The 11,456-nt window shown below is 42.1% G+C and overlaps 2 protein-coding genes across 2 annotated transcripts; one reads left to right on the top strand and one right to left on the bottom strand.

Moving 5' to 3' along the window:
• Window positions 1–2,146: 2,146 nt before the first annotated feature.
• On the bottom strand, window positions 2,147–4,424 carry LOC130731637 (uncharacterized; the record flags this gene model as incomplete). The annotated part of the gene is made up of 1 exon (XM_057583912.1): window positions 2,147–4,424. A coding segment is annotated over exon 1 (2,208 nt), but the record flags the coding sequence as incomplete, so codon positions are not given.
• A 4,147-nt stretch (window positions 4,425–8,571) lies between these two features.
• Window positions 8,572–11,017, top strand: LOC130727938 (uncharacterized; the record flags this gene model as incomplete). The annotated part of the gene is made up of 3 exons (XM_057579252.1): window positions 8,572–8,580; window positions 9,085–9,654; window positions 9,764–11,017. Coding segments are annotated over exons 1-3 (1,833 nt in total), but the record flags the coding sequence as incomplete, so codon positions are not given.
• Window positions 11,018–11,456: the final 439 nt, after the last annotated feature.

Raw genomic sequence — 11,456 nt, forward strand, 5'->3', positions numbered from 1 at the left:
CCGTATCCTTGTTCCATATCACTTTTACCAACGAAATCTGCTTTCCCCTCAGCTGTTTCACTCTCCTATCCCCAATACTCACTGGCGGTGCCTCAAAGGTCAAATCATCCTTCAGTTCAACGTTGTCTGGCACGATCACATGAGTCGGGTCTGGAATGTACTTCCTCAACTGTGACACATGAAATACATCATGAATGTTGGAAAGAAATGGCGGTAGTGCAATCTGATATGCAACTGGTCCAACACGTCGAGTGATTTGATAAGGCCCAATAAACTTTGGCGCAAGTTTCCTTGACTTAATAGCTCGTCCAACCCCCGTAGTCTGAGTAACTCGTAAAAACACATGGTCACCTTCCTCAAACTCTAGGGTTCTACGTCTCTGATCAGCATAGCTCTTCTGTCTGCTCTGTGAAGCTCTCATCTGTTCTCTGATCTGCTTAACCTTCTCAGTCGTCTGTTGCAGCATTGCTGGCCCAATCAACAAACTCTCCCCATCTTGATACCAACACAAAGGTGTCCTACACTTCCGACCATACAAAGCTTCATACGGTGCCATCCCAATGCTCGCATGGAAACTATTGTTGTAGGTGAATTCAACCAATGGCAGAAGATCATCCCAGCTTCCTCTGTTATCTAGCACACAAGCCCGTAGTAGATCCTCTAGCGACTGAATAGTTCTCTCTGTTTGCCCATCCGTTTGTGGATGATACGCCGAACTCAACCTCAGCTTGGTTCCTAACGCATCATGAAGAGCTCCCCAAAAGTGCGAAGTAAACTTTGGATCCCGATCAGACACAATACTTGTCGGAACTCCATGTAGTCTCACAATCTCCGCCACATAGATCTCAGCCAACTTCTCCACATTGTAGGTAGTTCTCACTGGTAGAAAATGCGCTGACTTGGTCAAACGATCCACAATCACCCAAATCGAATCGTGTCTCTTCTGTGTTCTTGGCAAAGCCACCACAAAATCCATGGATATACTATCCCATTTCCATTCTGGCACGTCTAAGCTCTGTAGCATACCAGCAGGTCTTTGATGCTCTACCTTTGCCTTCTGACAAGTCAAACATGCAGCTACATACTCGGCCACTTGTTTCTTCATTCCTGGCCACCAGAAATTCAGCTTCAAATCTTGATACATCTTGGTCATTCCCGGATGAATACTCCATTTGCTCTTGTGCCCTTCATCCATGATCAGCCTTCTCAATTCTGGATTGTTGGGTACACAAACTCTGTCTTTGCATCTTAAAATATCATCCGTTCCGATCTTGAATTCCGGGTCTTTCCCTTGAATCACTAAGTTCCTCTTCTCCAGCAGAAACTCATCTTGCAGTTGTTGCTCTCTAATCTCTTCCATCAGTCCACTGGCAATTCTGATCATACCGAACTTCAACTTTCCTTCAGACGGTGTCACACCTAAACTCATATCTCGAAATTGTTCCAGTAACTCCAACTCTTTAACCATCATTGACGAGACATGCATCTTTCTGCTCAAAGCATCAGCAACTACATTCGCCTTCCCAGGGTGATATTGCAACGTAAACTCATAGTCTTTGATGAACTCCATCCATCTTCGTTGCCTCATGTTCAGCTCCTTCTGATCAAACAAGTATTTAAGACTCTTGTGATCGCTAAATATCGTGAAAGTACAACCATAGAGGTAATGTCTCCAGATCTTCAGCGCAAACACAATGGCAGCTAACTCCAAATCATGAGTCGGATAGTTCCTCTCATGCGTCTTCAACTGTCTCGAAGCATACGCCACCACTTTTCGATGTTGCATCAGCACACATCCCAAGCCTTGATACGAAGCATCACAATAAACTTCATAAGGTTCTTCTGGTTGCGGCAAAATAAGCACAGGTGACGTCGTCAAACGTTCCTTCAGAGTCTGAAAACTTGATTCACACGCCTCAGTCCATGCAAAAGGTTGATCCTTCCTCGTCAGTTGAGTCAAAGGTCCAACAATCTTAGCAAATCCCTCAATGAAGCGTCTATAGTATCCAGCCAAACCCACAAAACTTCTTATCTCCGTCACTGTCTTCGGTTGCTCCCAAGCCAAAACAGTCTCTACTTTCGCCGGATCCACAGCTATGCCTTCCTTTGAGATAACGTGGCCTAAGAAATTAACTTCCTTCAGCCAGAATTCACACTTGGAAGGGTTCGCATACAGCTTCTTTTCTCTCAACACTTGTAGAACTTGGCGCAAATGTCCTTCATGTTCCGTTGCATCCTTCGAGTATATCAGTATATCATCAATAAACACCACCACAAACCGATCTAGGAATTCATGAAAGATGCGGTTCATGTAATCCATGAAGACAGCAGGTGCATTTGTCACTCCAAACGGCATCACTAGGTACTCGTAGTGTCCGTAGCGTGTTCTGAATGCAGTCTTCGGTATATCCTCAGTCTTCACTCTGATCTGATGATAGCCTGACTTCAAATCTATCTTCGAAAATACAGCAGCCCCTCGTAATTGATCCATCAAATCATCTATCCTCGGCAACGGGTATCTGTTCTTGATCGTCGCCCTGTTCAGTTGTCGATAGTCCACACACAATCTCGACCTTCCGTCTTTCTTCTTAACTAACAACACTGGCGCTCCCCACGGTGAAACACTTGGTCGAATGAATCCTTTTGCCGAAAGATCCTCCAACTGAGATTTCAACTCCGCTAACTCCGCAGGTGCCATACGGTAAGGTGCAATCGAAATCGGTCCAGTTCCGGGTACAATGTCGATCACAAACTCCACATCGCGTACAGGCGGCAGTCCAGGTACATCTCCAGGAAAAACATCCGCAAAATCTCGAACCACCGGAATACCTTGAATATTCGATTCCTTCTTCCCCTCCAGACTTAGCAATGAAAAGTACTTCTGAGTGCCCTCGCTCAACGACGCACTAATGTGGTTAATAGAAAGGTACTCGAAAAGATCCGAGTCTGGGAACACCACTTTCTTTCGACTACAGTCCAAAAGACAATGGTAGTGGGATAACCAATCCATCCCTAGGATTACATCTAGGTTTTTAAGGGGTAGACATACTAGGTTGGCATGAAAAGTTCTATCTTTATATACTACTGAACAGTGCATGCATGCGGCATTAGCAATTAGAGTCCTAGCAGGTGTAGTTACCATAAGATCAAAACTCAAAGTAGTAATAGGCAGATGCAGTCTTGATACGCAATCCTTAGAGACAAATGAATGAGTTGCACCAGAATCAAAGAGTACAGTTAGAAGATTACCGTCAATTTCACATTCCCCTCTGATCAACCCATCAGCTCCTTCAGCTTCTTCTCCATCCATGGTATACACTCTTCCCTTCGCCACTGGGCGCTTCCCACTAACAGCATTCACAGCCGGTTCAACCTTCGGTGCCTTGCATTCCGTAGCCAGATGCCCAGATTTGTTGCAATTGTAGCATCTTGGTGGCCTCGTGCAATTGTTTGCATAGTGTCCCGTTCCTCCACACCGGAAACAAGTCACTTCACGATTTTGGGGACGGCTTCCCGACCCTCCAGAAGTAGCAGCACCAGTCATCGGCTTGTAAGATCCCGGGGTAAACCCTCTCCCCGCAGGACGTTGATATGGCTTCCTCGCCTGAAACCTCCCTTTTCCCTGAAAACTCTGTGGTGTCGACCTCACCGGTCCTCCTGTTCCAGCCCTGTTGTATCTCCGATTCTTCATCAATTCCACCTCAGTTGCCTTCTCAACCAATGCCTGGAATCTCATGATCCCCAATGGTCTCACCGAATCTTCAATATCAGGCCTCAATCCCCTCACAAATCTCTTGCACATGTAGGGTTCATCAACTTGATCACGGAAAAACCGAAAGTACTTTGCCAGAGACTCTAACTTGGCAGCATACTCCGGAATGGTCATGCTTCCTTGTTTCAGAGTCAGAAACTGTGATTCACGCTCGTCACGAGCACTGTCTGGGAAATACTTCTCGAGAAAAGCAGTTCGAAAAGAATTCCAGTTCACCTCCACATGATTTGCCTCCATCATTCCTCTGGCGCCTCTCCACCAGTATTCAGCATCTCCCAACAACAGATAGGTTGCCAGCCCCACCTTGGCTCCCTCAGCAGTCTGTAACACTCCAAAGATCTTCTCAATCTCCTCTATCCAGAGTTCCGCTTTGTCCGGGTCAGTACCTCCCGAAAACTTAGGCGGATCCTGTCTCCTGAAGTCATTCAACCCTCTATTCTGGTCCAGGGTCGCCTCCCTCTGACGCTGGTGTTGATCACGCGCTTCCTCCGCAGCACGTCTCAAAGCATTGTCATTCGCTTGGTTAGTCATTGCCTGGGCCATAGTGGCCATCATCTCTGCTAGCTGATTCGTGTTCACCATCGTCTGTTACCCCCAAGAAAACTATTAGTCCTACTCGTAGAATAGCACCAAACTATAACATATGGTTAAACAACCATGCAATCAATTAGAACGAAAAATCGTCCTGCAGACAATCAATTTTCACCCTTTGCAGAGTCACACAACCTAGCACAGAAGACCTATTCCCCAAAGACTCCCAAAAGACTCGACTAAGCTCTGATACCACAATGTAACACCCCGATTTCCAGGTGTCACTTTAGTAACCAAAAATAGACTTTACGCTGAAAACAGGTAATTTTTTTTTCTTTCCTTTAAATCAAAGCGATAAAGAAGTAAAGACAAAACCCAACCAACACACAAATATATACACATGTACAGCCTCAGCTGCACTCCCATGTCACGCGCACTCGCAGTGACTCCAAAGTAGTGTGCCCGTAGGCAAATAGTTACAGATCCAGAAGTGTGAGTGAAAAGGTTATAATTACAATCCACTGGGAGAAAGTCGGCCTCAAAATGGCCTAAGCAAAGACTCCTATAGTCCGACTGACTCACTGTGATCCCTCAATAAGAGAACCACACAAAAGCCATGCGTCGGGAACCTACCCCGTCCCAAAAGCAAAACGAATCAGAGCTCTACACAAATATGACGCCTGCCTAACTCTACCAACCCATAACTGCTCACACATCCGAGTCCTCGGCGAACTGAAGACGGCAAGTTGAAGCTCAGCTCCATGCGTCGTAGAACTTCTTTCGTCAGATGTTCACACTCGTCAGTCCGGTCCTCCATGACCCTTCCCCGGTACGTCGCTCGATGACCCACAACATCGATCACCCAAGCGGTGGGGGCATCCCGATCCACAAGCTCATATCTGATCCCCCCCGAGGGAGAGACCATCGAACACCAGTCGGCCATCGACATCTGGCAGCAGGCCGACCGCCCAAAGACAAACATACAAACAAAGCCAAGGCGCTAGGGTCAACTCACAGCAATAAGTACATATACACACAGCAAGTGACAGGGTATATATATAAGTTGTTATATAAGCATATAAGTAATCCTAGCATGTTATGGCTCTAACATTGCTTCAATAAACAAACAGCACACAGTCTCAGTCAGCATGAATGTATGCGTGAAATGCACAATATGAATCCGGATTTGTGACGCGTTCCCGTTCGCCACAAGTGAAGCATTTTCACTATGGATGGACCATTCCCGTTATCCATCCTGGATGAAATCCATCCTGGATGAACCATTCCCGTTATTCATCCTTGGTGAACCATTCCCGTTATTCACCGAATGATGAACCATTCCCGTTATTCATCATTAATGCAAGGTGAACCATTCCCGTTATTCACCATGATATGCACAGGTGAACCATTCCCGTTATTCACCCGATTGAATGCAACGTGGTTAGCCAAACAACGAATCGTCCTTACCACGAAAGTGTTTAGCTCACAACCCACTCTCAACAAACCCATGAGTTAGTGTCGGTCAATACAACACAACTCGGAGTAAGTGTCGGTCAATACAACACAACTCCATCCACAGAATACACAAGGGTCTAGTGTCGGTCAATACAACACAGCCCAAACAACAAGAGCACTAGGTGTCGGTCAATACAACACGGCTCCACAACAATCCCCAAGAGTACTAGAGTACTCGGTGACTTTCAATCATCACCATAGCTCACCTTAGTGGCTTCCCCCAATTCCGATAACTCTCCAAACCCACAACAAAGTCGACTTTTCCCCGTCTTTCGTAAATATTTTCCCCTTCAGTTCTCCTATGCTTAAACGTTAATAAAAATTGTTTCAATTCGAATTAGTCAAGTTATGAGTTTATTTCTCAAAGTCTAAGTTTCCCAAGTCTTTAGTTTTTCAAAGCTCTATCATTCTAAGTTTTCAAAGATCAACCACCCAAAATACATTTCCCGGGGAAAGTCTAAGAATTCCAACATATGGCTAAGTCTCAAACCCCACATTTGGACTTGCCTAGGGTTGTTCATCCAACCCGAAATATCAAAGATCACCAGATCAATGAATCTCCACTCCGAAATTGCGTCAAAACGCTCAATCCAACAAAAGCACAACATCACAAGTATGGAAAAGCATCATAACATCAACTCATCATCAAAAACAACATCAGATAAAACATAAGTCGAATTTATCGACGCCTATCATGCAGTCATAGCTAATATATAGTAAGTTGCCCTAACCTCGAGCTGATCCAGCTTCGCAAATCAAATCTCCTTCACAGGAATGCCTTGAAACTTCCAAAGTTCCTTCAACTGAACCTCGGAGGAAAAACAAAGCAGAATCCACACAAAATCGATTAGTTCGATCGCAATACAATACATAAACGATAGACAAAGCATCAAAGCTTCAGAATACGACAAACAGGTACGAAAGGACAAGTTTTCGAAAACGAAAAACTCCCCCCCCTTAGAAATAGCCCACGGCCATAAGGAGAAAAGGGCTTCGACTCTTTTTCTTCGATCAAATCAGTTTACAAGGTAGTTTTAGGGTAAAACTAAGGCAAAGAAACTGTCAGAACAATTTTCGGACAATCGGGCCGAAATACGACTACGCAGGGGCATTTTGGTCCAAAATAAAGGCTCAAAACTTCAAAGTTATCAGTTCTGAAAACAAATTTGACAGCAACGATCCTCATGACATCCGTGACAACAAATCCTAAAGGCACGAAGTCAGATTAAGTCTTTTCGACAATAAAGTTTCGAAATGTGAGACAAAAAGAGTTTTGAGTCAATTTTTCAGATCCTGGACAACTGAATCGCAATCAGAGTTTACTGACAGAGGTTTTAGACTCAGGGGAACATAAGGAACATAACCCAAGCGAGAAATCAGAGAAATCGGACAATTTTAGAAAAAGCTCAAAACTTAGAGCACAGAAACGGCTTCAGAAACGCAACAGAAACAACAATCAGAGGCAGGATTCATGATAGTTACCTCGATACCTATAAGTAGGGACGAACTGCACGAAGATTGGTCAAGGTTTCGCGAAATCTCCTTCTCCCCCCAAGCTCTCCACAATCTCGGCCAAAATGGTGAAAATGAAGAGGATATTAGCTTTTTCGCCTATTTATAGGCGGGCGAAATCGCGGGAAAATGAAAATTTCGCGATTCCGATTTTTGCAGCACGATCACCGAGAAATTCTAAGAGAGATTCTGGCGTCAGAAATCCAGAACTCAAAACAAACATCTAAGATTTGGGAAAAACGATATCGAAAAACTCAAAAGCGGTGTCGGTTAATCTGCCCCGAAAAACTACTTTTTGCTGTGATGCTCAGACGACAAAACTTCCAACAGAAGAAAGATTGGAAATGTCGAAACAAGTCTGGCAACGCGGACGGAATCTTCGTTAGAAGTCCCGAATAGAAAAAGTCTTCATCCATTGCTCGAAAATAGGGTTTCGAAGCAAAGAAATTAGCGTCGGCGGACATCCGAAAAGTGAAACCTATCGTGCGTACAGTCCAGAGTTCCGAAATGAAACGCTGGTCGATGGAAAAATAAAGAGAATCTTTAAATTTTCCGAGAGTTCGAAATCTCACTCAAAACGTTGCTTTAAGAGCGAAATAGCCTATTCTGGACACGCTCGCCCTAAGGCAAGTGTGCAGACGACTCGTACTAACTCCGAAAACGACTACGCAACATTCCTCAAGCAATTCCTGAACTTTCTTCTTCATTAATCTTCCTCAAATATCAAACTCCTGTCACGCTTACACTGATCCTACGCGTGAGTCGGAAACTAGCTTGTTCTGAAAATTCAGGTCTTACAACACATGTATTGTATGATACTCAAATTGGTTGTAAAGTTAACATGAACTTTGTTTTATGTAAGATCTCATTTTGTCTTTTAGTTCAATGGAAGGAGAGGAAACGAGACGAGGAGGAGAAATATCTCTGCTTTTGTTTTTTATCACAAGAGGAAAAGTGTATCTCTGCTTGTTTAGTTCTACAGAAATTTGAAAAAAAAACTTATTTTATATATTTTTTTTTACAACTCAGATTTAGGTTTCGAAATACGAATTATAAATATTTTATTATATGATAATATTCTGAAAAAGCATATTTTTTGAAAAAAAATCAATACCCTGGTACTAGTACATTTTCCCCCTTTTAAAGCAAGCTATTTAGCATGTATATTAAGGAAATCAATTGAAAGAATAATTGTCAAATTGTGAGGCTGGATAAGTAATGAGTCTTCACGTCCCTGAGTAATGACTCAAGTAAGATTTAAGAGACATGTAAGTGTAGAGATTGATCCCGCAGAGGATTAAACCCGTCTTTCAGAAGAAAAAAAAAAATTGGCCGATAAAAAAACATGATCATTGGATTTTCAGAACTACTGACACTTTGTTCTAAATATAGAGTAGCCACACTTGAGTTAGGTTAAATTTAAACCCCTCCATTTCCCTTTCTAACCAAACAAGAATACCATTATAAAACATTTTTTTCTCTCCCATTCAATGTTATCCAACCAAGCATGTTAGTTGTTACTATTAATTTTTTTTTGTACATCGAAAAGTTAAATTACACCGACCTGGAATTGATTCTTGGACCTTCACCTCCCCAACTCATATGTCACCCAACTTTTACTACTTGAGCTTTTTTAAAGGATTTATCTATATAAAGTAGGTACAGATAGAATGCTGTATGTTGGTTGTCTAATTTGTTTGCATTAGTGAGAAAAACATGGTTTGCTGAATGTGGATAGTTTTAATTTCTCTTAGGTGTATAAGATACCAGAGACGTTTAAGTGCGCAAAAGATTATATGAACTCCTTTATTCATCCACTGCTCGAGGAAACACACTGTGATCTGTCTTCAAACTTAATGGGGGTGTCTCGAGCACCTTTTTGTGAAATCTTGATTGTTCAAAAATACAAGACGAGCTTCAAACATTCTAAGGAAGTGTTCTATCAGATAGAGTTGAAGAAGAGAAAACCTCATGAAGTTAAAGGTATTGGAAATTATGAGCCTGAGTCTGGAGATCTCATTGCGCTCACAGAAATAAGGCCTAAAAGCATACATGACTTGAAAAAGCCAGGAAGTAATTACTACCTTATGGCTTATGTTGTTGGGGTAAAGAATGAATATTCTGATAAGATCACAATAATGTCATCGAATGACATGGGGATGGATCTTGAGTTTGACTGGTTAAATGGCACGAGAAAAAGATTCTATGCAACTTACCTTTTGAACCTGACAACAAATGTTCGTATTTGGAAGGCTTTGAACTTACAGGTGGAGGGTGATAACGTGAGTAGGATCATTAAGAAAGTGCTGCAACCTGATTTATATGTAAGAACCACCAGATCAATGATCTTTTCAATTATTATTTGTGAACACTTTTTGTTTTAAGATTCTCTTTCTCTCTACAAATGTTTAATGTTTGCATTTTACTTCATAGGGTGGAGAAGACTGTCGAATTTGCCTGTCTGGTGAAAACTGTCAAGCTCCTTCTCACATACAAGACCTTATTCACACCCAGAATCTGAATGAATCTCAGGAACAAGCTGTTTTAAGCTGCATTAATATGATAAATTGTTGCCATAACAACACTAAACTCATATGGGGGCCTCCAGGGACGGGCAAAACGAAAACTGTTGCTTGCTTATTATTTTCTTTTCTCAAGTTAAAAGCAAGAACGTTGGCTTGTGCTCCAACCAATACTGCAGTTTTGGAAGTCGCAGTTCGGTTACATAGTTTATTTACAGGTTCAAATGAGCATAAAACATATGGGATGGGTGACATCTTGCTGTTTGGGAATAGATCAAGAATGAAAGTGGATTCTTATCAGGGCCTTCGTGATATGTTTCTTGATTATCGTGTAGAAGATCTTAAGAAGTGCCTTGATCCATCAACTGGATGGAAGCACATCTTGGAATCAATGATCCAGTTGCTTGAGGAACCTAGAAAACAATATATATTGTATGAGAATAAGAAAGGTCTAATGTCATTACAAGATTTTGCAATGAGGAATGATTTTCATATAGTACATGCATATCGCTTATACAAGCGAAGTCAGGGGAACGATGATTCGGTGTCATTTGAGGAATTTGTGCAGATAAAATCGAAAGCCTTAGCAGAGCAATACCAGTCCTATAAAAATGATAAGAAGAAAAACATCCTGACAATGGATGATTTTCTAAAGCAGGAATTCAAGGTATTAAGTGTGGAGCTCAAGCTCTTCATGCAAACCTTGTATACTCACTTACCAAGCTCTTTCATTTCACTTGAGACTGTGAAGGAAATGTTTAGAGCTCAGGATTTGCTTAGGTCACTTGAAATGTCCTTGAGGCAAGCAAAATTCAAGCAAAGTGGCGCTGATAATGACAACGAAAGCATTCTGTCTAGCCTTGGATGGTCTAGCTATGAAAGAGTTGAATGCCTAGGCATACTAAATTCACTTTCTAAATCAATTCCTCTTCCTGAAGTTGATTTGGAAGGTGGAGTTGCAAAATTTTGCTTGTCTAAGGCAAGCATAATTTTATGCACTGCAACAAGTTCTATTAAACTGGACGCACAAGGGGAGAACCCGGTGCAATTTTTAGTAATTGATGAAGCAGCACAGCTCAAAGAGTGTGAATCAACCATTCCATTACAGCTGTCAGGTCTCAGCCATTGCATCCTAATAGGCGATGAGAGACAGCTTCCTGCATTGGTGAAAAGCAGGGTATTTAACTTACACATAACCTTTTCTGTTATATTAAATATGGATTTTTTTTGCCATAATGAAAGATAGCTGTCTTATATCTTTAAATTTTTAGATTGCAGATAAGGCTGAATTTGGAAGAAGTTTGTTTGAGAGGCTGGTAATGTTGGGATACAAGAAGCATATGCTTAATGTTCAGTATAGAATGCATCCATCCATTAGCTTATTCCCATGCAAAGAGTTTTATGATGAAAAACTTTCTGATGCACCGACTGTAAGGGAAAAAAGCTATGATAGAAGTTTCCTTGATGGAGAATTGTTTGGTTCTTATTCTTTTATTCACATTGCTAAGGGTAAAGAGCAATTTGGTCGTGAACACAGTTTGAAGAACCAGGTTGAAGCCGCTGTGATTTCTGAGATAGTTGGAAGGCTTAAAAAAGGTAAGTTC

Source organism: Lotus japonicus, chromosome 1 (assembly GCF_012489685.1).
Source record: "Lotus japonicus ecotype B-129 chromosome 1, LjGifu_v1.2".
NCBI classification, from domain to species: domain Eukaryota; kingdom Viridiplantae; phylum Streptophyta; class Magnoliopsida; order Fabales; family Fabaceae; genus Lotus; species Lotus japonicus.